Source organism: Nesoenas mayeri (genome assembly GCF_963082525.1).
Source record: "Nesoenas mayeri genome assembly, contig: SCAFFOLD_35, whole genome shotgun sequence".
NCBI classification, from domain to species: Eukaryota; Metazoa; Chordata; class Aves; order Columbiformes; family Columbidae; genus Nesoenas; species Nesoenas mayeri.
In genome coordinates this window covers 1,735,100-1,762,006 of record NW_027659961.1, presented here as the reverse complement: position 1 = coordinate 1,762,006, position 26,907 = coordinate 1,735,100, and the positions used below count along the sequence as shown (strand labels likewise).

Sequence of the window (26,907 nt, the reverse complement as noted above, 5' to 3'; positions counted from 1 at the left end):
TGTAGCACGTAACAGGAAATGCACAGGCCAGTTTACTTTTCTCTTCCTTCCACAAGTTGTTTTGAAAAGCTCACCAAATAAGTATCCTGACCAGAAACATTCCCTGGCAAGTGTGATATCAAGACTGAGAACGACAAATATTTTCTGCAACAGAAGTTTTTAATGCCTCAAATCACGATCCACACTTCCTCAGGCTGATTAAAAGCTAGAATATTTTCAAAATTTCCCACAAATTAGATTGTTTTTGAAGAGGTCCTATTCAACATCTTAAAATTATTATTTTGACACTTAATTGTTTTTCAGTTTTCTTCAATGACTTCTAGGAAAAGTCCAAGAAGACCACGGCAGTTTTCACATGAGGAGAGCAGTAGCTCATGGCCTTTAATGCCAATTTTCCAATCATTTGCCCAGACTGTGGAAGCCTTATCTTGGTTCATATTTATACTTTCACTTTGGCAGTGATACATACAGACTTAAAAAAAGTCTAGAGGCCTCACAGTAAACAATTTACTGAAAATAAAAATAAATTGACCAGCTTCAGGAAGTAATTCAACTGAGTTCAATTAAATTAGCGGTGGTGCATGAAATTAACTATATTTTCAATGGGATTGGGAGATAGTTCAAAATAAAGTACACCAGACCATAATAAAAGGAGAAAAGCAGGAGGACAAAGAGAAGATCAAAAAAGTAACAATATTTTCTGTTCTTCTGCAACTATACAGAATTCACACTTAATGAAAAGCTGCAACTATCCCATTAGAAATCAGTCACAAGGAAGCCCCTGACGGCAAAAAAAGAAGATTTTTGGCCTTGTCACTGGAAAACGTTCAGTTTTTGAGAACCAGGGCCCACCTGTGTCTCCCCAAACAATTTTCCTGCCCTTTCCAGCACCAGCAACATTGTTGTCGGTGTATCGGGGTTGGGAAGAGTAATTCGACTTTGGCTGAGAAATCGGATGATGCCCTGGGGGGAGTCGCTTTTGGCAATGGTGACCTGGCTCAGTAGATGGAGCCCAAGGGCTGCTCCACCAGTGGCTCCCGTCAGCTGGATTTCAAATTGCTCTGCAAATTCGCTGCATGGAAAAAAAACAGAAAAAAAGACCTTCTGAGACACACAAGAACAAAAAATTAAAATTATGATTTGTCATTCAACCATGCGTCCAGCTGGATCTGTTTAAAGATATACAGAAGTCATCTCTGTAAGCATACAGCAGAAGATTCCCCCCATTTGCAGAGAATGGTGATATCTGAAATAAAAATATTGTTTTATTTTCCACATGTGCTAAATTTAAAAAAAAAAAACCAATCAGCAAAATATTTTATTATTCACAGCAGTACTATTAACACCCAAACTTTCTGATAATCTAGGTAAAAAGAATGTAGTTGTTTGCATAAAATTTAACAGGCACTATGAAACTCCAATAATAGCTTCTTTTCCCTCCCTTTAAATATTTCAGGGCTGCAGAAATTTGCTTTTCAATTCAAACTCTGCTGACAGGCATACTGCACGTGCTAAAAAACGGTTTCTCAGAAGTAGATTAGTGAATAAATATCTGAAAAAAATAATTACCTTTCTTCATCATCTGTGATAGAGATATAGGTAAAAGTCTGGTTCTGGCCACGATAAAAAATGACAGAATCATTATGGATGATGTAGTCAGCGTTCGGAAGTGCAGAAATACTTCGAGAAAGGAAATCGACTGTTACATCGCCATACGTTCCACGCTTTCTCACAACAGGAATCAGGATAAATCCAGCATCCTCTTGCACTTCAAGAAAAATTGGGAAAAAAAGTTATTTTATTTCAAAATTTGTGAGAGAGCCACAGGCTTATCCTCTAAACCATAGTGAAAACCTCTGGTAAACTTACCCTGTAGAAGGATATACTGTGGATCAAATTCTATGATGCCTTCTGCATTATCACTTTTTGCTATAGTGACTCGTACTGTGGAGATATTTCCTATTACTGGGGGTTGAGCTATCTGTAGATCATTTTCCTTTACGGTGAAATCAAATCCACTTGCAAGAACATAAAAAGGAATATTACATTAAAAAAAACTCTTGCAAAAGTATTGTAATGCAAGTATGACAATTTTCAATTACCACAAATACTTTTATTTTCTGACAGTTACCACTGAAGATTTTTGGTCACACTTTTTCAAACTATATCTGCAAAACTGGCAGTTTTTTCACAGAAATGTGGATCTTTCGCTTTTTCTTTCACATTTTATCTTCTTCTTTGAGTTTCATGTGATTTGACAACTTCTATGTAATGGATGGACTTTCAGCTTTAATAAATCTTAATCAGCAAAATCTTAAAATTAATGTTGAAAGAATTTGGATTGCCATACATCCAATTTGTATTATTATTACTATTATAGCTGCCATATGAAATTTTACAGTAAAACACCTGAAATCCAGCGGTGCCTTTATGCAGGTAGATCAGATTCCAAATACAGTTTGATCTCCTGCTTTTAATTAATTTTATCTTATAATTAATTTTATCTTGACCTTCCTTGGAGTTCCACTTTGGTAATCATCACTGAAAAGTCTTCAGGACCTTCAGGAAAGTCGTCATCATGAATTTCAACCGAAATCATTCTACTCTCCTCATGTGGTTCAAATAACAGTTCCCTTACTGTGGGGGTGAAATCAACTCCCTCCTCTGCAGTCCCATTTATTCTCTGCAAGCAAAGACGTACTTTGCCATAGGATCCCCTTGAACGCAAAACAGTGATGTTAACCTGAGGGAGAGAGGACATTTGCTTTAAAAAATGGCTTTGCTTTTCTGTTACCATTCTGAGACTGTTCTATAGGCACCTTCTCAACGGTTCTGCCAGGTGACAATTTGCGGCAGTAAGTGCAGAATACACATAATTTAACAGACAGGCATCTTTCTCAGAGTATTAAAAACACCAAAAGCCTCAGATGGACTGTGCTATGATAAATGCAGAATAAATCTCTGCCTTTTTTTTTTTTTCCTAAAGTTAAGTATAAATCTACCGACAATATTGATATCTATCGATATTTTACGTAAGAAGGAATTTTAACCATATACCCATTTTTCTTCTTCTGTTGTCAGCAATATTTCTCGTGAAAATGTAAACTCTCCGTATGGAAAATCACTGGCGGCCATGGTAATATTTGCTGTGCTGCTAGATTCATTTATGAGTCCTCCATCACTGATCCCAGTTAATTCAAATGTGTAGTAATGCTTCTCCTCAGGACGGTTATCATCGACAGCCTAGGGAGAAGAACCAATTAACCATTTCCAGGTAGAGAGGTATAACTAATTTCTAATCAAGATGCTGGCTAGATAAAAGGAAGAACCTGAAATAGCTACTGGTGTAAAATCTCTTGTACCTGTATTAGAACCACTGCTGCAGACTGCCTGTCTCGCATTGTCAAGGTCCCCGACGTCTCAACAAATTCTGTGTGATGACGGGGTGTTATATTCCAATATATTATGATTTCACCAAAAATCCCTGGGCCACGTGTCAGGCTGCAGAATGCAAACACAGATTTAATCTTCTACCTTTAATATTTGATACCAAATCCAGAGATATAAAGCATAGATATTGTTGTGCACGGAAGAAATGTTACCAGCACTGTGAAGCTTGAATTTTAATCTATTAAGTCACTATTAAGATCTTTACCATAACCTCTTCAGAGCAATAACGTGTCTGCAGTTCTGATTTACTTCCCCGTGTTGGGAGGCATCTTGAGCTGTATTTTTACCCAGAGCACTTTATAGTTTCTTTGTGCATACAGCCCAACGTTGGCAGCTGAAAACTGAGCTGTCTTTCTGCTTTTCAGGAAATAGACATGCAAAACAGAAGGGAAATGGGACTTACGGGTAGCACCCAGAGGTAATTTGGTTTTGAAGGCAGAAAGATACGAGAATAGTACTATGAGATCACTTGAGAAATGTTCTGTGTGCTGCTTGTCTAAAAACCTAGAGGCTAATCCTACTCATGACATTCTCGGTGAACTGAAGCATGGCAAGAAATTGTCTATACCATGATCTAGTACATGTTCTAAACTGGTGCTGCACAAATCATCCCTTTGTCTGTTGGGATTCTCAGGGCAGCATGAGAATCTGTTTTCTTGCTTATATTTGCTGTTTCACTAAGGGAAAGTGTTGTAATACTTTTTCTCCAATTCTGTTAGAAGGGAGGCACGGCTCCAGACCGCCAGCCTTCAGCGCACCTGCCCGCAGGGTCACACGCCTCCCGCCAGCTTCGCCAGCTCGGCGGGGGGGAACCGGAGACGAACGCCTCCGCGCCGCCCCGGCAAATCCCGCCCGCCCCGTTCCACCGGCACGGTCACCCCCGCCGCGGCCGCACTCACCTGCCGCCTCTTCCGCCGCTCCGCTCCCGCCAGGCGCTCGTGCTTTGGGCATGCGCGGTAGCGAGACCGCAGCACCCGCCCCTTGCCGCGTCCCGGTTGGCTGCCTAGGACACGTCAATCACCTCTCTTGCCGCCTAGCAGCGCTCGCGAGTCGGGCATGCGCAGTACGGAGACCTCAACGCCCGCCCCTCTGGCAACCTGATAGGCGGACAGAGTGGCGACTGACGTGCCTAGGCAGCCAACCAGCGCTCCGCCCCTCCAGCCCTCCAGCCCTCCCGCGCCAGCAGCCGCGTTGCAAAGGGAACAATAAACCGCGCTCCCCTGCTTTCCGCTGAAAAGGGGGGCGGCTGGGTCCCCGCAGCAGAAAAAACCCTTCCGTCCTGCATTGCCCTTCGCCAGGACAACTGCACAGCTGGGAACTCGGCAACGTCAAGCGGCCGTCTGACAGACGCACACTCGGAACTTGACTCGGCTGGCGATTTTGGCTGGCTTACACACACGGACTTGCACTTCTCTGAGGAAACAAATTCTTTTTTAAGCACAGCCTCTCCCTGGGGAAGAAAAAACGCCCCCTCCGAGCTCCCAAACACTAGGCAGCCGTGGGGAAACCACCGAAAGCCAAGACCGACAGCAGCAACGTCGAGTGCAATCTGGCTTCAATTCTGATCACGCACTTAATGGCCTCTCCCAGGCCTACCAATGACTGCTCCTTTTCTGGAAGGACAAACTGAACGTCCTAAACTGAAGACTGCACGGAACACAGCTCCACTGGCAGCCAATTTGCCTCTTCTCCGGCTTCCACGGGGAATATCTTGTAGCGTCCTCCAACTCGCAAACGTTCTTCCTCAGTCCACGGCCCCAGACGCGGAATCTCCTGAGCAGCGAGCGGAAACAACCGCGCGGGATTTTCTTCACGGCACCGAGAAGGCGGCGCTGGCAAAAAAGCAGGCCAAAGCGCCTGAACCCATCTGCCAGCCCCAGCCTGCGGCCAAGAGACCGGGAGCACCCTGCCCGAGGGGCCGCGCACCCCGCAGCTGTACTTGGACGACCGTGTGCGTGAAAGCATGTATGTCTAGAAACGATTGTCTGTCCACGTGCGTGTGCCTTGATGCAGGCTCCATTCGTGCTTAAGCTGGAGTGAGTGCACAGCTGTGCCGTCTTTTGGCAAAGCTCCGCGTGTTGCACGACGTTGCCCAGTCCTGCATTTCTCACGCAGACAGATGCACGGGAGCTCTGCTAGTAAAGGAGCAAAGACAGTCGTAGGCAGAACTGAATGCTGCTCCGAGCTACTTCTCACCTATGGCAAATGCTTCACAGTGGCCCGAGGAAAGGCGCTCAGCAGGCGATCTACAAGAGAAACGAAACAGATCACGCTTTAACGCGAAAGAGCAACAGGGCATCACTGCGCAAGCTCTTCCCTGATCAACAGCTGAGAGCGAACACTTGTGTGCTTGTTGGAGAGATTGTGTCTTGCCTGTAAGTGTCTGGGAGTTTGGGGTAGGTCAGTGTGGCTGATTCGATATTCAACGTCTAGGATAGCTGCAGAGCGGTCCCTGTTGGTGTGGGGACAGTGTGCCTGGAACTCAGTCTGTGTTCCTGGCGCCTGCTGTATCGATCCGTCGTTCCACACGCGTGTGAGTCCATGTCTTTCTCTCCACAAGCATGTGTGCTGATTTCGTCGCACATGTGCATCTGTGCTAGTGTTGAGCTCAGCGGAGTGTCTCTGGACACTTGGTGTGCGTTGGCTGTGCCTGTGTGCAACGCAGCACAGCCACGACTGCCTCGGTGAAGAGAGACCAGGGAAATCATCTAGGCAGAGTCAACAATGGAAAAGCGAAGAGGGATTGACGTGTGCTCGACAGAGATGGATTCCCTGCGCTGACATTTCTCAGTAACACGAGAAGCTGAGCGGTAGATCGACCGGAGAAATGCTTCCCTAGACGACATTTAGCGAATGAACTGCGGTGTGCGCGGTTTTCGGGATTGTGCCTGAAAAGTGGAAAACCAGCAGAGCCTGTGCTCAAAAGCTGGTGGCTGTGTGACTGCATTGATGCACGTTCCCGTGTCTGCGAGTGTATAGACGGCTGTTTCACGTTCACACAAAGGCACCTGGTCGGGTTTTTCTTCTGTGCGTGCACACGCGTTTTTGTTGTCTCTTCGGAACAGACGTAGCTCTCTGCATGCTGAACGACGTGGCAAAACGCGTCTGCCTATATTTTGGTGAACAATCGAGGGTGCGTGTTCCGACTGCGGCATTTCCGCAGACGACTCCGCAGAGCCAGTTCTGAAAGCTCCGCACACCAGGACTGAATGTGAAACCAAGCAATTGCACAGGTGCGCGCAATCACATATTCTGAGGGACGTCTTTTATGACACAGCAGCACGAAGGTATTTGAGTTCAAGCACGTATCAGAAACAATGTGTGGACCGAGGATCTGTTGGTATTTTCTCCGTACGGTATGCTTCGTGGTAGCTTACTTGTCGATCGCAGGCTTAGCGGTTTTTCTACAGAAATCCATATAGGGAGAGAAAGAGAGTGCATCGGAAAACTTTCGTTTTCTGCGCTGGAACCTAGTTGCTACGCCTTCTGTTTGTCCACGTGAACACACACGATTCCCCACTGAAAACCAATCAGAAACCTTTCCACAAGCTCCTAGGTAGGTGCACCCTGTACAGCATCCCAAATACAGCATCCTAGATACAGTATCCTAGATACGGCATCCTAGATACAGCATTCTAGATACAGTATCCCGGATACAACATCCCAGATACGCCATCCCAGATATAGCATCCCAGGTACAGCATCCCAGATATAGCATCCCATGTACAGCATCCCAGATACAGCATCCTAGGTACAGCGTAATAGTTACAGCATCCCAGATACAACATGTCGAGCTGTGCTCCTCTCCCACACCAAGTGCTGATCGTGGGGCTCAGGGTGAGGGGGGGCAGCGAGGGGGTCCGTGGACTGGAATAAGTTTTGTTTGGGGTTTTTCAAACGCCTCTGCTGACACGTTGTATAAAAACCGATTGCTGCAGTGCTAAGGAATGAACAGGAGGATGAGCAACAGACTGCAGAAACTGCTTGCGTTTTGGTTTATTGAAAAATTCGTATTGAACTCAAAAAGCAATACGATCTTGCAGTGGTCTTCTAATACCTAGTGACAGCTTTTAATGTGCCGGTTTGGAACTTTGAGATGAGATTTGAGATGAAGGGCTGTTCCATTGTGGAATATTGCCGGAGTAAATTTCAGGCATTTCAGCATGCCTGGCAGATCTGCAGCTTGCTAAAGACCTCAGGCTGTTTGGTTTAATCAGACTTTTGTAGATCCCACCTTCGCTAGTCAAAGCACCGGCTGCCAATGTGTTTTCTGGTGTTGTCACTTCTTTCTGACCAAAGATGGCAGCGGCAGCAGCTCTACTGGTGGTGTCTGTTTTACTGAAACATGGGGCTCTACAGGAACTTTAACCCGAAAGCTCAGGAAGGTGTGGTCCGTGGTTTATCTTTGTAATGTTTGGAGATTCTTCTGCAGATATTCTTATGCTAACGAGCACGGAACGTTTGTGAGTGTGAACTGTTGTGCAGGTAGAAGGAAGAAAGATGTGTGAGCTAAAGCAGCAGGAAGGCTGCAGCCGTGTAAGCCGGGGGTGCAAGCGGCACGAAACCGGCTGCAGCGGCGGAGCCCTCGGTCCCGGGCCGTCCCGGGCAGGCGCAGCCCGAGCGCTCCCGGCCCCGCTGCCGCTGCCCCTCCGGGGCCGGGGACGCGCTGCGGGCGGACAGCGCCGCTCTGCGGCCGCCGGCGGCTCCGGGCCGGGAGGGGGGGCGGGGCCCGGTGGCGGGCGCGGACGGGATTGGCTCCTGCGCCGGATGGGCGGGGCCACGCTGCGTAAGTGCGGGGGCGGAGGAGTGCGTGCCGCCGGTGCGGCGGCGGGAGGAGCGCGCGAGGAGCGGCGGTGCCGGCGGTGAGCGAGGGGCGGGCGGACACCGGGGAGACCGGCCGGGGCCGCCCCGGTCCCGGCTGAGGGGGGAGGCTGGAGGGGGAGGGAGGGGCTGGTTTGGGCAGGAGGAAGGCGAGGGGCAGGCAGCCGCAAGAGCGCGGCCCCGGGCCGGGCCGAGCAAGGGGCGAGGGGGAAATACGCGGGCGGCTGTGAGGGAAGGGAGCCCCGGGCTGAGCGCTGCGCGGGGCTCGGGCGGGGCCGTGGGGCGGAGGGGGGAGCCCGTGGTGCCACAGGGCAGAGGGAGGAAGGCGAGCGGGAGGGAGCGGTGCCAGGGGGCGCGAGGGGCGGGGGCGGCGCTGCCGCCGGGAGGGGCCGGAAACGGGGGGAGCGGCGGAGGAGCCTGAGGGCGAGACGGCGCGGAAGGAGCTTGGGCGGGAAAGGCTGAGGGACCTCAGGGAGGGGGTGACATCGGGGAGGCTTTGGCGGGAAAGGCTGAGGGACCTCGGGGAGGGGGTGACATCGGGGAGGCTTTGGCGGGAAAGGCTGAGGGACCTCGGGGAGGGGGTGACATCGGGGAAGCTTTGGCGGGAAAGGCTGAGGGACCTCGGGGAGGAGATGGCGTCGGGGAGGCTGCAGGGGGCAATGCTGAGGGAGCTCAGGACGGGATGGCACTCAGGTCTGGTTTCAAAGGGAAATGCTGAGGTACCTTGAGGAATGGATGCTGGGCTGGGAGCTATGAACACATCAGACTGGTTAAGAGAGTATTCATGACAGAAATTTGTGCAGTGAAGTATTCCAGCAAAGAGCGGGAGAAGAGGCAAACTTAGATCAGGCCTCCTAGGACGCCTGCAGGTTTGGGGACAGGGATGACGAGGTTGTTAATCCGGTCCTAACTGTTTGTTTGTCTGTCCCTCTCTTGCAGCACCTGACTGAATGGAGGAGCAAGTGGACGGGAAGTTCCTGCGCCACACACAGATCACATTTATCACTCTCGCCCTCAGAGACCCGGAGATCCAAACCGTTCGCATCGTGCCTTGAAGCAGCTTGTGCTCATGCACTTCTCCCAGGGAGAAGGCGGAATGGCAGTGACTGGCCACGTTAAGCCACAGGGTGCACACTGTGCAGCTGTCAAGCCCAGCTCTGCGTTAGCTCACACCTGCGATTTTGCGCCGCACACGCATATTTGAGTTGTCGCTGGTTGTTGGAGCGTTTGGCTTTGGTGAGGACAGCGCGTGTTTGTCAGCAGTTGGTGTAGGTGGGATCTGGAGGAGAAAGCGATATTTCCGTGCCAGAACTGGTTGGTGTTTGCATGGTATTGTGGCGGTTGTTCCCGCAGGTGATGAGTGCTGGAGCATTATTGCAGGATGAGGGGATTTTGGAGGCTTGTCTGTGAGATGCACTAGAGGCAGCAGTTGAAAGCGAAAGGCTGAGATTTGGAGGGTTTGTCGGTGGGTTTTGGACGGTTGTCAGCTGAAGAGTTGGCTGTTTGCAGGTGAGGTGTAGGGCAGAGGGTGAAGCTGACTTTGCCTGGGCGGCGCAACTGGCTGGGTGTGCAGAGCTGAGGAGAGCGGGCTGCTGCGGGTGACCCTAAAGCTGGAGAACCAGCTGGCAGCTCCAGACACTCCCGCTGCCGGGCAGGGCCGTGCAGGCCAGTGCCCTGGGGCACAGCGACGTGACCCTCCGCAAGTACCAAAGAGCAGGTGAGGACCGTGGGCATTTGTACTGAGCTGTGACATCTCTAACTCGTGACATTGGGGTCCAGCCTGAGCAGGGCACGTGCGGAAGCTGTGCTGCAGGGAGGGCAGAGCTGAGGGGAAGGGCTGTGCCAGGGGCTGGTGCCAAGGCAAGGTGGGCGCGCTGTGGGGTGTGGGGAGGTGTCAGCCCCGGACTCAGCCCCTGTCTGACTGTAGTGCCCTTGGGCTGGTGTAGCTCAGTCCTCTGTGTGTTTCTCTTCAGGGGGAGCAGCATGCAAAGGAAAAGCAAGGAAGGAGGTGAACCCATGAGGAAGAGTGATGGATAAAGAGGGTTGGAGCGCACCTGCCAGTCAAGAGGGATCAAGAAAGAAGACACCAGTGGTGGAACCGCAGGTCAGGAGAGCTCAAGGAGGGAGAAAGGTGACTGTGGCCGTATGGGTTTTTCTAGCTCACACACCAATGAAAACAGTTTGGATAATAAAAGAAATGTATGCAAAACCAATAATTAAAGGCAGAGAATGTTTATATGCTATGTATGGGGTAGACCTGAAGGTATATTTCTTCCTACAACGAAGGAGAATTGGCAATACATGCTGCTGTCAGCAACGACCAGTAAGCGACAAGACTCTATTTACTGATGCCTCTGGTCGCTCACATAAAGTTGTAATTACATGGCTAAACTCAGATACCCAGTGCTGCAAACACAAGGTAGAAAAAGAGACCAAGAGTCAAACAAGTTCTTGAGCTGACAGCTGTTAGGATCGCTTTGAGGTGTTCTGTAACGAGCCTTTGAATGTTGTAACTGGCTCATATTATGCGGCTGGCATACTTAACCGCCTGGAAGCTTCTTTTCTTAAGGAAGAGGATAATCCTCTTTTGATGGCTGAATTGAGAATGCTATGGTTTCTAATAAATCATAGACATCATAGGTATTATGCAATGCACACCCGCTCTCGCAGTGGCCCTTCCAGGACCGCTTGCGGAAGGCAGTAGGAGGGCCGATGCACGAGCTGTGCCGCTCACTGTGCCTAAAGCCTTGGAGCAAGCTAAATGATCACATAAATTCTTTCACCAGAGTGCAAAGGCGTTAAAACGACAACTTCAAATGACAGTGGATCAGGCCAGGAGCGTTCTTATGTCCTGCCCTGATTGCCAACAGTTGACGCCCGCGCCATCCACAGAGGGTGTTAATCCAGGAGGGGTTACTGCCAATGAAGTACGGCCAGCGGATGTAACGCATTGTTCTGAATTGGGTAAATACGTACGTGTTTCTGTAGACGCTCATTCCAGATTTCTCGTTGCTGCTGCACGCGCTGGTGAAAGAGCACGAGACGTCTGTAACATTGGTTGGCATGTTTTGCTGTTTGAGGAGTTCCACGATCTGTAAAACCAGAGGAAAGCGGAACGCACACTCGATTAGAGGAGCGATCCCCCAGCGCGCTGTAATAGAAGTGCCTGCTTTTTAACACTTTCAAAACAGTGTTAGAGAGTCTGTTTGACGACTTTTCGGTATCATTTCTGGCGACGAGGATGGGATAATCTGCCTGACCTCCCGTGGATCCCAGGATCTCTGGGACCTTGTGCCGGCATCGGGGAATTCCTGGAAGGGACCACAGCTCCTCGGACCAGCTCGGGACGCGGGTAAAACCCCATCAATGAGATAAGGCACTTCCATTGTCTGGTTGCGTTGGCACGCTGCCTGCGCGAGACGTGGGCGACAGCAGCGCGTTGGGTCTGCGCATTCGCGTCTGCGCATTTTGGTAAACTGGGTAACTTAAAAAAAGAAAGAAATAAAAAATTAAAGAGGAAAATGAGAAAACAATAAATTAAAGAGAAAAACGAGGGAACAGCAATTTGATAAAGGTACCTTTAATGATTTTGTTGTTTGTGCCTTAGCAATTGTATAATTGTTTGTGTCTTTAGTGGTTTGTTGTTGTTGTTACTTGTGTCTTGGGGGATTTTATAGTCCAGTACTTAGGGTTCACCAATTGTCTGTTATTGTGATTGTGAAGTAGGTAGTGGACAATCGGCAGGAGGATTCGTGAGAAATCCCCCCCAGGCTGTGTTTTCTGACATTGGAAAAGGATCGTTTGCTGTTCAACAGGGCGTCAACCAGGGAGAATCTGATTGAATATTGTAATTAATGGTGGCCACTGTAAATAATATTAATATGCTGCACAGGTCTAGGTGGGTATACTTTGAGATCTGTAGTATAGTAATGTGCTACATGTAATATGTAGTAAGATATCTATTTTAAATCATATATTGCCTATTACATAAGGCATATTACACAATACATAATGTTACATATGCATTGTCTTTGTCCCCTTCAGATCCATTTGTTTTGAAAAAGGATAATCAGGGAAAGAAATGCAAACCAGTAAAAGGTTTGTTGAAGAACAGCTATTGGTGTAGAATACACAGAGAACATGAGATCAAAATTGTCCCTCGGTCAGTCCAGGGTGGGATCCTGATATCCTTATATGGGGGCACAGGCTGCATTGGTATCGCCAGTGCATTTTATACGGGATTAGACACGCTGCGCCTAAAGCTGTAAATACGCCAAAACCTTCTGAGATTAAACAGGATCGTGAGGAGTCTCCCACGGAGTTTTTACACCCTCTTAAACCGACAGCTCAGTAATATATTAATATAGATCCTGACTTGGAGAACAGAGAATGAGAATTCTTAGTTGACTGGGAGCTCATTATTCTGTGTTAAACACTATGCAGGGAATATTAAGTAGCGATTTTGTAACAGTTATGGGAGCCACAAAAATTGCGAAACACGGCCCTTTAACCTGCTACTTAGAATGTTTGTATGTGGAGTCTGTACTTATTGATTGTGTACCATGTGTCTTCTCTTGTGCACAACGAATGGTTGAAAAAAGCTTTAATGGTGCAATGGCTGTGCAGTTACATGCTGCTATGGCTGCAATTGTTAAACAAAGAAGGGGAGATGTGGCAGGGTTGTGACATCAGGCCCGTGAGAAATTGCAAGAGTCACAGTGTGAGAACAAGCGCTGGTGGAACAACACAAGCAGCAAGGACTGTGTGGGACATAAACCATCAGGGACAGAGGGATTGGTACATGAGGGACAGAGGGATTGATACGCGGTGGGTACATCAGGGACAGAGGGATTGATACAGGATCGGTACATCAAGGACAGAGGTCCGCGATGTTTCAAATGCAAACCTGAGTTTGTATTAAATGTCTCTCTGCATCTTAAAGAGAGTCTGTGCCTCATCTGCTACACCCCTTTATCTGTTTCCCAAATTACGATTTAGACTGTATTTACCGTTGTAAAAACAAAGCTTTCCCCCCTTAATTTTTGTCACGTGTTGTAGTTAGAATTAATAGAGATATTGGAGCCCATCGTAGCTAAACTGGAAAAAGACAGCAGCCGTGTGTATTTTTAAATAAAGACTAAATCAAGTGTGCTAGCTCATTATCTTTAAGCGTTTTACTGTGATCACCTCTCTCCCAAGGTTTTGTGTCTGTTGTATCAAGGCCTGACACCCACGGCCACAGTGGATGAATCACCATGGGCACAACACCAGGAACCTGCCTGTTCGTGTCCAGGATATCCACTCCAGCAGACACGTTTTAATTGGTACTTGCATTATGGATTAGATGCAACAAAAATCCATACTTTCTTTTGTCCTTTGCTATAGAGGAGGGGGTTGAACTTTTCTATAGCAGATTCAATCACTTGTTGTAAAGCAATGAAATAAATAACTTAGGCTTTTTCTATGGATAAACAACGTTTAATTCAATTCCTTAATTGTATTCCTTAAACACTTGTTCGTTAGACCATAAGCAAAACAGCGCTGGGTGTTAGTTCGTTAGTAGGCCCTTATTATGTGGTTGGTTAACCCTGAAAATGTTAGCTCCCTCTATCAATATAACCTCATAAACAAGTTTCAAAATTTTTATGTAGAACTTACCCACCTTTTCCTTTTTGCAAGTTCAGAGTCCGAGCCTCATTTGGTTGTATCTGTAAACATCAAACATCTCAGCATAAATCACAACTGCATTTTTCACAGACAGAAGTGCCTGATCTCCACAGCTTGCCTGGCAGTGCAGAGAGCAGGAAGTGCGGTGAGTCCTGGGCCTTTGGGGACATTTCACCCTGTTTTGTGTCCCAGTCCCTCCCTGCTCCCTCCTCTTTCCTGCTGTGCCCTTCTTCCTCTTCATCTCTTCTCCCTCTGGCCCTCTGCTGCTTCCTCACCTATTCCCCCACCCTTCTGAATCTCTGTGCAGGGTTTCTCGTATCTCCCTCTCCGTCTCCACCCCTCTGTGTTCTCATCATCCCCGGTTTCTCTTTGTCGTCATTCTTGTCTGTTTCTCTGTCCCGCTCCGTGCCCCATCATTTGTCACTGTATCCTTCTGTCCTGCTCCCTGCGCTTATTCCTGCCCCTTTTCTTTTTCACTCCCTCTTCCTCTTGCTGCCCACCCCAGGATTTTTTCCCAATCTCTATCCTGCCCCAACCCTTATTATTCTTTCTCTCTCCTGCTCCCTCTCTGTCTTTCTGCCTGTCTGCCCTTTCCCTGCTGCTTCTTTCTCCATCTCTGTCCAGACTACTGCCCCTTTTCCTTCTTGATGTCTTTCTGTCCTGTTTGTCTTTCTGTCTTCCTTGCCTGTTCCCAGCCCCATCCCCTCTCGCTGTATCTTCCCTGTCCAGCTGGCTCTGCCTTTTCTTTGTCTTCTCTTCCTCTTTCCTGCTCCTCAGCCCTCTTTTCCTCTTCCTCCAGCTCATTGCTGCATGTTTTCCCTTTCCAGTCACTTCATTTTGATCTAAACTTTGCTTTGTTTCTCAGTCCCTTTGTTCTCTTCCCTTCCTGTTGCCTCTCAGTGGGCAGTGACGACCTGGTTCAGAGACAGCACGGCGACCACATCCCAGGTCGCTCGGTCCATCAGCACACAGACGCCACTGTGGTGGAAAGCAAATGACGTTTATTAACAAGTAACACAGCGTTATATACCTTAGGTTTGCAACGTCACGTCCATCTGCTTGCCTCACATACTCCTACCTACCTAGGGAGGGGCTACTATCTTTCTGTACAGCGCGAGATCTTCCGGCCTCCAGACCCTAACTACCTACAGGTATGCGTCACAACCCCCCCTGGACACCGTTTGTGTCACAAACGCCCCTGGACAGGGTGTGTCTCACAAACCCCATTGGACAGCATGTGTCACAACCCCCCCTGGAAACTGTGTGTGTCACAAACACCCCTGGACAACGTGTATGTCACAAACGCCCCTAGATAGGGTGTGTGTCACAAACCCCATTGGACAGCGTGTGTGTCACAAACCCCATTGGATAGCGTGTGTGTCACAAACGCCCCTGGACAGTGTGCATGTCACAAACCCCATTGAACAACGTGTGAGTCACAAAGCCCATTGGACACGGCGTGTGTCACAAACCCCATTGGACAGGGTGTGTGTCACAAACATCCCTGAACAGAATGCGTGTCACAAACCCCATTGCAAAGTGTGTGTGTCACAAACCCCATTGGACAGCATGTATGTCACAAACCCCCTTGGACAGTGTGTGTGTCAAAAACACCCTTGGACAGTGTGTGTGTCAAAAACACCCTTGGACAGTGTGTGTGTCACAAACCCCTTTGGACAGTGTGTGTGTAACAAACGTCCCTGGACAAGGTGTGTGTTACAAACTGCGGTGGAGTTTTTGTGTGTCACAAACCCCATTGCACGCTGTGTGTGTCACAAACCCCATTGGACAGGGTGTGTGTAACAGACCCCCCCGGACAGTGTGTGTATCACAAAGCCCATTGGACACTGTGTGTGGTACAAACACCATTGGACAGCGTATGTGTCACAAACCCCATTGGAATGCGTTTGTCACAACCCCCACTGGAATCTATGTGTGTCAAAAACAGCCCTGGACAGCGTGTGTGTCACAAACTCGATTGGAAGGATTTTGTGTGACAAACACCCCTGGACACCGTTTGTGTCACAATCGCCCCTGGACAGGGTGTGTCACAAACCCCATTGGACAGCGTGTGTGTCACAAACCCCATTGGACAGTGTGTGAGTCACAAACCTCATTGGACAGAGTGTTTGTCACAAACACCCCTGGACACCGTTTGTGTCACAAATGGCCCTGGACAGCGTGTCTGTCACAAACCTTATTGGACAGCCCGTGTGTCACAAACCCCATTGGACAGCGTGTGTTAAAAACCCACCTGGACAGCATTTTTGTCACAAACCCCATTGGACAGTGTGTGTGTCACAAACCTCATTGGACAGCGTTAGTGTCACAAATGCCCCTGGACACTGTGTGTGTCACAAACACCCCTGGGCACCGTGTGTGTCTACAAACGCCCCTGGACAGCTTGTGTGTCACCAACCCCATTGGACAGCTTGTGTGTCACCAACCCCATTGGACATCGTGTGTGTCACAAACCCCCATGGACAGTGTGTGTGTCACAAACCCCATTGGACAGTGTGTGTCACAAACACCCCTGGACAGTTTCTGTCTCACCAATCTGCTCTAAGGCACCACAGTAGATGATGTCTGGGGCCTTGCAAAACTCCATGTCCTCAACATGCGTTTCTTTCCCCTGCCCATTTGGGTTCAGCAATTCCTTCCTTGTCCTTCAAATGCCTGGAGTTGCCTGCAGGAGAATGTGGCCCGTCACCCTCCCGGGGACAGACGTAGGCTGAGCATCCTGTCATTCTCCCAGGATGAAAATAGCAAAGGAGAGGTAGCATATAGGGACACTTGCAATGAGCCTGTCCAAGGGAGCTGAGATGAATCTCACTGTGCCACTGGGGTTTGTCTTTGGAGTCACACACAGAAATACCACGGTTCTGTCAGGTGTCCACATCTGAGCTGGCCTCGTGGACTCTTAAATCACATTGAGATATTCAGGGACAGACAGTTTCCTTTATACACACAGAGGCAGGAGTCACAGTGTCTCTCTAGGCTCCTGTTTCTATTCCCAAAGGCTGGGAGGCACCTCAGCCCCGTGGTGTGTCACCATGTTCTACATTTATCTTTGATGTCCCTCATAATTAAGAGTGGACATTGGTTCAAGGAAGCACATCCCAGTGCTGCATTCTGGTGGTTTCCTATGGAATATGAGTCCCAACATGATGGGACCTCAATGAACTGTCTGTCTCACAGGCCTTCATGGAACCCCAAGGAATAGCTGATGGTGTTTGTTCTCATTCATGTTCATCTTACCTCACATACATGATGAACATGCTCACATCTCATCTGTACAATGTGAACATGAACCTCTGACCTACTCATTCAGTGTAATTCCATGGAAGGACAAAGACCTCTGAGCTGGGGTGAGAGGCCAGTGCTGGAAAAGGAGGTTGTGAGGGGCCAGTCCATGGTGATTGACCTGGGGCTCCTTCCACGGGGTGTCCAGTGCACAGGGGCACAGCCCAGCCCCTGCTCTGCTGGTCCTGCAGGTCTCTGGCAGGAGCCTGGCTGTGAGAGGACACTGCTGTGTGCCAGCCCTGCACACACACTGTTCAGCTGCACACTGATGTTTCATCTGTGGCCACTTCTGTAGGAATAAGCTTGAGAGAAACTTTGCAAGAAGATATAAACCATCATGCACTGCCCAAAGAAGATCACTTTTCCTTGTGCAAGTACAGTTACTGAGGCCAGCTCTGTCACAGCAGTGCCGATTGCCTGTCCCTGCCTGCGCCCACAGCACTGACACACAGCAGGACGGTGACCAAGCTGCCAGAGCACTCAGGCCTTGCACCAACACCAGGGATGAGAAGGAGAGTGTGGAGTGGAACCAGAACAGCTCTGGGAGAACAAGCACTGCTGCTCTCTGGCAGGGCTGACATGCCAGAGCTTTTTTCCCCTCCACCCACACACAGGAACTGTCCCTGCAGCTCCAAAAAGCCTTTGCAGGAAGGATATAGTGAAAAACAAGTCACTTAAGAGCCTTTTATTCTTTCTAGAGACAAGGAGAGCACTGCTGCTCATTTAAGCAGCCAACAGTTATAAAAGAAAAGCCAGCAGTGAATTAGAAAGGGGTTGACAACATTATCACCATAAGAAAACAATGAACAACACCAGAAAATCCAGTTGACAGGCCGGGGTTGTAATTAGCTACATTAAAACTCCTGTATAGAAGAAGATGGCCAGTTTATTGCTTCAGAAACCGGAGGGATATGAGTTTGCACAGGGCATCCTTGAGCTCCTGGTTCCTCATGCTGTAGATGAGGGGATTCACTGCTGGAGGCACCACTGAGTACAGAACTGACACCACCAGGTCCAGGGATGGGGAGGAGATGGATGAGGGTTTCAGGTCAGCAAATATGGCAGTGCTGAGGAACAGGGAGACCACGGCCAGGTGAGGGAGGCAGGTGGAAAAGGCTTTGTGCCGTCCCTGCTCAGAGGGGATCCTCAGCACAGCCCTGAAGATCTGCACGTAGGACAGCATGATGAACACAAAACATCCAAATCCTAAACAGACACTAACCACAAGAAGCCTAGGTTCCCTGAGGTAGGAGTGTGAGCAGGAGAGCTTGAGGATCTGGGGGATTTCACAGAAGAACTGGCCCAGGGCATTGCCCTTGCACGGGGGCAGTGAAAATGTATTGGCCGTGTGCAGCAGAGCATGGAGAAACCCAGTGGCCCAGGCAGCTGCTGCCATGTGGACACAAGCTCTGCTGCCCAGGAGGGTCCCGTAGTGCAGGGGTTTGCAGATGGCAACATAGCGGTCGTATGACATGATGGTGAGAAGAAAATATTCTGCTGAAGCTAAAAAGCCAAACAGAAAGAGTTGTGTAGCACATCCTGTATAGGAAATGACCCTGGTACCCCACAGAGAGTTGGCCATGGACTTGGGGACAATGGTGGAGATGGAGCCCAGGTCAAGGAGGGCGAGGTTGAGCAGGAAGAAGTACATGGGGGTGTGGAGGTGCTGGTCCCAGGCTATGGTGGTGATGATGAGGCCGTTGCACAAGAGGGCAGCCAGGTAGATGCCCAGGAAGAGCCAGAAGTGCAAGAGCTGCAGCTCCTGTGTGTCTGTGAACGTCAGGAGGAGGAACTGGGTGATGGAGCTGCTGTTGGACATTGGCTGCCTGTGGGCAAGAGCACCTGTCATAGGAGGAAAAGATAGTGAAGGTTTAGATGAGACTTTTCTGGGAATAATCAAAACCGTTTCCCACAGACCCTCACACCCCATCACACACAGAGACACTTTTCTTTTTCCAGGAGAACGTCCTGGCTGAGCCCTCGTCTGTGCTTGGTGAGTGTGCAATGAAGAGCAGGGTCTCTGCCCAGGGGCTCCTGGGACTCAGCCTGTCCCTGTGTGATTGGGTGGGGAGGGGCCAGTCCTGGGGTTCAGCTTTGTCAGCTGGAACCGCTCCCGGTGCAGAAGAGACTGTCAGCATCTGTACCCCCAGGCCTGAGAAACTGAGTTTGAGAGGTTTGGTGTTTCTACAGCTCCTTCTCCCCTCCCACCCTGGGCAGTGTTGTTGGGTGCCAGAAACCTGTAGCATTTCTGCTGCACTCAGGGAGAACAGAGCGAGTCCTGCGAGACCAGAGGGTGCCTGTGGGTCAGTGCAAAGTGAGGGCAGCTGCTCTGTCCCTCTGTCCTGCTCCAGCTGCCCTGGGCTGGCACTTTTCTGAGATGGAGGCTGATCACACTCCCATGTTACCCTGAAAAGCCACCAGGCACTGCTGAGAGCAGAGGGATCCTCCTCAGACCATGACAGGTCTCACCCTTTCCTAAGGTCTCAGGACACACACAGCTCATTCCCCAGCCCCACAGACTGCATTGCCCACAGCCCAGAGGTCAGAGCAAAGCTGGGACACGTGTGCCCATGGACACACCTGCAGGAAAGGACCCCCAAGATCAGGCTGTGCCTCTGCAGCTGAAACTGCCATCCCCAGAGAGCCCGACAGCAAGAACAAGATCCCAACAGCAGTGACCCAGAGCAGGGGAGCAAGAAGGAAAATGCGGTGAGGGTGGGTGTGAGAGAGGCCAGGGCAGAGGCAGCCGGGCACTCAGACAGCGTCACTCTTCCCCAGCTGTGCAGCCACCTCCCAGACACCAACACTGCTGGGCAGCTGCTCTCAGCCCCTGTGCTCTGCAGAGGAGCTGGAGCTCTGGCTGCACAGGAGCTGCTTCATGCCTTGGAGCCCCCGGCCCTGAGGGCAGAGGCTTTGCTGGGTGGGACAGGAGGCCAGGGGGCTGCTCACAGGAGGGATCTGACCTGCAGGGGGTCACAGGGACTTTTCTCTCTTCTCCCTCCCGTAACAACTCCCGGTTTGATTTCCTCTCATTTCTGATCATTTTCCTGCTGCCTGGAGATTCTCCCCTGGGAGGTGTTTCCCTGTCCATGTCTCTTCCCTGTCAGTGCTCACAGACCATCCCACCCTCTGTGCCCTCCCCCTGGCCCTACAGATCCTTCCTGTTCATAGGCACTGCCTGGGGGCATCTTCCTGTCTGCAGGCTGGAAAACAGGACAGGTCAGACTAAGGCTGACGGGTCCAGCCAAGGTGATGCAGGTGCTGTGCACAGGCAGAGGGGTGGGGAAGGGATGTCATGAGCCTTCTGGCAGATGTGCTGATCACTGAGAGTTGCAGTTCAGTTGTCTCAGTGACTTGTTTCAGCGTGAGAGCTCATTTTCATTTTATCCTTTCCTGCACCCCCCACCCCTTGGGAGAGGAAACTGAAAAGACAGACTCAGCAAAGCTCCTTATCTGTCTGGTAATCCTTGCATTGATCTTCTCATTGAGGCATCCCCTTGGAAAAATCCTGGGTGTGATCTGGATGTGTGAGCAGCCCTGACCCACACAGCACCCTCTCCACAGCAGAAGGACCTTTCCTGCCCAATAGGGTTTGCTTCTTCCACCACAGCTTCTCCCCTCCTTGTTGCTGGGATCTCCCGGGCAGGCTGAGCGCTGACCCTGGCAGGCGGCAGAGTCCCTGCCCGGCACAGCCCTGGGGTGCAGGGACCCTGCTCTGCAGGACAGCCCTGGGCACCCCTGCCTGCACATTGACATTTACACCCCACAGCCACCCTGGGGAGAACGCAGCATTCACGTCTTGTCACTGACAGTGCAGAAGGCAATCCCTGCTCTGCAGCACATCCTCCCCTCTGATCAGAGAACCTCTGAGAGCTGTACTTACATCTCTCGCAGGCTCTGCAATGTGACAGCTTTCTGAGATCCTACCATGATTTGCAGATGCAATGCCCTGCAGCCACAGCCTTCATATCTGAGAGGATTTAATTTCCAGTGACCTCTCAGCATCCTCCCAGCCCAGACTGTGATTCCCTCTCTGTGCCTGGCTCCTGTGCCCTCGGTGCTGCAGGCAGAGCCCTCAGCCCTGCTGCGTGTGCAGAGGAGCTGCTCCTGGGCAGAGCTGTCTCTCTGCAGCGCTGCCGCTGCCATGAGCTCCCTGTGTCCCAGGAGCCCAGCCCAGCTCAGCAGCACAGGAGCAGCCCTTGATGTCCCTTGCTCTGTCCCCTATGGGCTCCTCCAGGTGTCCCTGGGGCTCCAGGGGCACAACTTTGAAGCTGAAGTAATCAGTGATGTTGATTCTCTCTCCTCTTCAGAGACACTTCTTTCCAGCATTGTATTTTTCATTTTAAAAAATTAATCGGTATGAGAATCATCTTTTCCCATCATTAGACAGGACACGAGGAATGTTATAGCAAAGCATCTAATCACTCCAGGCTAGGGAAGGAATATCTTCAGTTAAAGGAATTCAGGCATTTTGTTCTGGTTTTACACTCCCAGGTCTAGAGAGACATTCATCAATCTTTGGCCATGTCATGTCTGTGCTCTGATTCAAAACCTTTGCACACATGGGCTCTTGGACACTTGGTACCAGGTTTCTTGTGGCAGGTCAGAGCTGGGCTGGTGCCACAGCTGGGGTGGCTCAGCCCAGATGTGAGGCCATGTCCTCAGCCAGGGACCTGACTGGGGAGCTGGAGCTGTCAGTGCTGCAGACAGAGCTGTGACACGGATGGAATGAACTTCCAGGCAGGGTGGCAGGAGTGAGTTCATCTGGTCTCAAGGACAGCAGCCTCCAAGCACAGCAACAGCCCAGATCAAAACTCAGTCCAGACATGTAAGGCAATTCAAGGGCCACATAATGAGCTGTTACTACTGCAGGAACAGTTAAAGAAGAAACAAAGACACTGTGTGGACACTGATGAATTTAATAAGAGGTGAGAATCTCTGCGTCCTCTTGTTCTCCCTCTTCTCCAGCAAGGTCTCCCAGGCCTCTGTGACTGGAGTCAGAACAACCAGCAGTGCGTGGGGATCAAGTCGGGGTCACTGGAACTAACACAATCCTTTCCAGTCTATGGGACAGCAGGGGCAGCATCCCAGGAGCTGGGACAGCAGGACCATGTCACAGTGAGGCCACTCTCCACCATCTGTGAAAGCTCATGGAGACTGGGGGGACTCCCTGAGCACTGGCAGCTCTCACACAGTGTGTGCACTTTTCAAAATGGCCCATGGGTGAGCAAGGGAACTAAGGGCTGTGCCCCAGAGCATATCCACTGGGACCCCATTTCTGGGTGTCTGGAAAAGAAGGTGATGGGGTTTGCCCAGGGCAGGTTGTGCCTGTCCATCCTCTTTGCTTTCTGTGAGGAAAGGTCAGGGTTGTGGATGTGGGCAGAGCAGTGGTAGTCTGTTACCTGGCAGTCAGCAAGGCATTCAGTGTCACCCTCTGTAATATTATTGTGTCCAAGGTGGGATATTATGGTCTGTGTTAGTGTGCAATTAGATGGGTAAAAAGCCATCTGGATGGTTGGGCTTGGAAAGGTGCTGTAGAAAGGGAGAAACTTTCCAGTCATGAGGACAGTCCAGCACTGGAAGCTGTTTCCCAGGAGTGCGCACCCACTCTGTCCCAGAAAGTGACCAAGATGTGTTTGGATAAAGCCCTGAGCAATCTGGTCTGACCCTGCTGTGAGCAGGAGGTTGGTCAGGATGCCTCCTGAGGTCCCTTGGAGCCTGAATGACGCTGTCCTTCCTTCCTCTTCATGCTTTCAAATTAGGGAGAACTCTCAGGTTCTCCCTGAGCACAGAAGTAATTCACATGAGGTGCAGGGCTGCTTTGCAAGTGCCCCCAAAAAGGCCTGACCACATATTTTCAATCCTTTTTCTTTTGCCCTAACCCAAGATCTCATTTTTTGCTGTCCTAATGCCTCTCCAGAAAGAACAGCCCATGTTGTTAACCCTTTCAGAGCAGGTTGCTCAACAGGTGTCAGCATCCATGCACAGGGTCTGCACATCAGCCAGACACAAATCCATCATTATAGAAATGGAGATGAGGCACTTGACCAGCTCCTTGCACCCAGATATCAGTGTGACATGTCTGCTGAGATGCCAGGGAACACCTAAAATGTACATGAAGGGTATGTGAGTCCTGGTTGGGTATCCTGGCTTGTCTCCTGACCCATGTGGTGCTTCAGGCTGTGAAGAGAATCAAAACCAGCCATTGGACTGGGGTAGTTCCATTGTACACGTGTCACACAGGGCAGATGAGGGAGCTCAGAACTCCAGACTCTGCTGCACTGTTGGGACTGCAGAGGCTGGAAATGCAGGTGACAGTGTGTGTCAGTGCACACACATAAAGATTCTGGCTTCCTTTGGGCCTTTGCACTGACCTGGGATCTGTTCCTTGGCCTTCTTTGTCTCCAAAAAAACCTGTTCTCCTATGCAACCTGCACATCACACATCATAAGGAATAATTAAAAGGTAGAAAAATAATGAAAGAAGCACAATTTTGGGGTAATTCTGTCCAAAAGGTGTACTCTTTAAATGATTAAAACAAAAAAGAAGTGAGAGGAAAATCATTGTTCTAAGAACTTCTTTCAAGAAGATCAACTACTGAGGTGTAGGAGATGGTTTGAAAAGTAATAATAACTGTTAGGAAGGAAATTAAAGATATTTAGTTCATCATCATAATCACCACTGAGAGGAAGGAGTTCCCTGTTACTGTTACTAGTGACAGCACCACTGTTCACAAACATCCTTCAGAGCATCTCCATTTTTCCTGGGCTCCAAACCTCATCCTGCTCAGAATTTGACAGGATTGCTGCAAACCCCTGTGATCCAAATCTCTGCAACTGTCTCTGCTCAACAGCCTTTTACCCCAGGAAAGGGAAAACTGCCAATGCAGACACCAACCCAGTGCCCAATCTGCCTGGAGAGCCAGGACAGTTGTGCCACACAACAGCCGCCTCTGAGAGAAGCTGGAGGGGATGGAATTGCAATGGTTTCAACCCAAATCATAGAATCATAGAATAATTTAGGCTGGAAAATACCCTTAAGAACACAGCGTCCAACCGTAAGTCAAACATTGCCAAGTCCACCACTAAACCATGTCCCAAAGTGCCACGTCTCCAAGTCTTTTAAACACCTCCAGCAATGGCAGCTCCAATCCTGAGCTGGCAGGACACCACTGGCTGCAGTTGGACATAAGATACTGGTCATGGCTGTGAGTTCAGCCCTCGCTGGCAGAATGTCTCACACCCTCACTGAGGAGGGCAGGGGGCTGGGAGATGGGAGCACGTTTCAGTTTCCAGATTCCAGCACAGAGCCCAAACCATCCTGCCCTTGGACTCTGGATCCCATTTCCTGAGATGCAAAGCTGGTAGACTTCTGAGGATAATCATGTTAAAAGGCATGAATAATCCTTCAAGTGTTTGTGTAATATGTCTAGGAATGTCAGTCGTATAAGCTTATATTTAGATATCTGTAAAATAGTACTCTTCATCTGTGGTAGCCCCTCTGGCAATGACAATTACATAGGTATTTGCACTGTAAGGCTCTATACCCCATCCACAAGCACACATCTAAGTGGTTCAGATGACGGGTGGTCTGGCAAACGTCACCCTTTGTGTCCCCAGGTGACGGACACTGCTCATGTGCCTCTGCAGAGAGTGGCAGGAGCTGGATCCCCTTCTCGGGACAGACTCCTTCCAGGAGAGACACAGACACAGGGGGAACTCATCGGGGCTTTACGGCATTTCACTCGGCATCAGTTTTGACATATTGGGTGCTGTCCTGTGACTGCCCTTTCTGCACAAATGATCATACAAACACAACCATTTAGTGAAACATGGTCATAAAGGGGCTGTTATGGACAAGAAAGCTCACCGTGAACTCTGCAGAGAGCGAGGAAGTTTATAATAAGCAGCAGGAAGAACCAAGAAGCTCGAGGCCTCTTCTGAAGAGCGGGAGGCCTGAGCAGCCGTGATTGGCCATTGTAGGTGTGGGAGAGGGTCAGGGCATGTCAGGGAGAAGCAATGAGATGGCTGATGGCTTCAGTGAACCCTTCCAGCCATGTCTGAGCCCAGAAATGGAAAGCAGTCGATGTCTGCAGGTGGAGGAAGAACAGGAGGAAGATTTTCCTGGGAATATGGAAGGAAGAAAGGCCTCTCTTGGGCTAATCATGTATGGCAGTGCCATTTGCATGCTGTGGGCATGGCTGTGCCTGGGAGATGGGGAACGGCTGCTGCTGGGGTGGCTGTGCTCAGTCATGGCCCATGAGCTGACCCTGCTCTGCTCCTCTCTTACACTGCCCACACTTGGGTGGTCCTCAGGAATCACCCATGAACGTGGTGGATCCATGAACCTCCTGGAGTGATGGGTAATGATCCAAATAGGGATTCAAGCAAGTTTGGGACTGGGACATTGAGGTGATTGGTGACCATTGCCAGGTGTATGAAAGAAGCTGGATGAGTTGTGAGGAGCTCACAGGCATTTCCAACTCCACAGAAAACCAGAGACTTGCAGTTAAAGCAACAGCACTTGACATAAAACCCACCCCCAAAACACAAAACACTCACACTGACCACAGGAAAAGCCTTGAAAAACATTGGAGAAAAATCTACCAGGTCCCAGGGGTGAGGGCTCAGCCATTCTGGTGATGAACAAGCATCAAGGGCTGACATTGCACCAGAGCCACTTCCACATGGCCCTCACCACCTGGAACCAGTGTCTCCAAGTCTTCCCTTCACCAGCCTCCAGGGACAGGGACCTGCAAGGGTTGTTTCCTTCACAGCTGTGTCAGTGATGGCCCTTCATGGGGTCCAAACACCCTCAGAAACTTGGGGTTTGCTTCTGCCTTTGAGTTCATTAGAGGTTTGTTCATTCTTTCAGTATCTGCAGTTCAGGTTCATGGCAGCAGAGGGCTCATTAACATCGGAAATGCTCTTAAAAGCCTCTCTGTGCATCATTATCCTAAGGGCTTCAAGTCTGATGTGGATGATTAGAGAGATTTCAGGAATAGCCAAACAGAGACCATTTCCGTAATAAATAGTAATAAAGCCAAATTTCTTCTATTCCCTTCCCTGCTCGCCCTTCCCTCCGTTTCCAGAACAGGTGGCATCAGCAGACTCCAGTTCATATTGATACGGAGCGTCTTCTGGTAAAGACTGAATATGTCAGAAAAGTGGGTGTCTAAATCAGCATGTGCATGAGGAGATAGTCCAGGACACCTCAAGAGGAGTCATACTCCTCTGAACCAAGAGGTGGGTGTCCCTGGCAATCTCAGGTGCCACAGCACAGTGATACTTGTGTTCAGGAGCTGGTCAAGTGACCCATCTCCTGTTCTGTAATGGTGTCTGAGTTTGCTCAGGTCACCCCTGACTTGAGCCCCATCCACTGCTGGGTGTTCTCCAGACTCCTGCCTTCAGGAACAAAGTCCCAGGAGACCTTGCTGGTGAAGATGGAGGCAAAGAAGCCATGAAGAACCTCAGTCCCGTCTGATTCTACTCTTATGAAGTTCAGCAGCAGGCCCATGATTACCCTGTCTATTCTCTTACTGCAAGTGAAGCTCTGTCAGCTCATCTTGCTGCCCTTCCCGTGCAGGTATCAAGTCCAGGGCAGCTTTGGCATCATCCCCACATCCATGGACAAGGTTTCTCCATTCCTCCTTTGCAGTTTCCCCTG

General features: G+C 49.8%; 1 protein-coding gene across 1 annotated transcript; it reads right to left on the bottom strand.

The window, feature by feature from the left end:
• Window positions 1–18,127: 18,127 nt before the first annotated feature.
• Window positions 18,128–19,060, bottom strand: LOC308052581 (olfactory receptor 14A16-like; the record flags this gene model as incomplete). The annotated part of the gene is made up of 1 exon (XM_080364647.1): window positions 18,128–19,060. One exon carries the CDS (start codon window positions 19,058–19,060, stop codon window positions 18,128–18,130), a length of 933 nt encoding a protein of 310 aa, XP_080220773.1.
• Window positions 19,061–26,907: the final 7,847 nt, after the last annotated feature.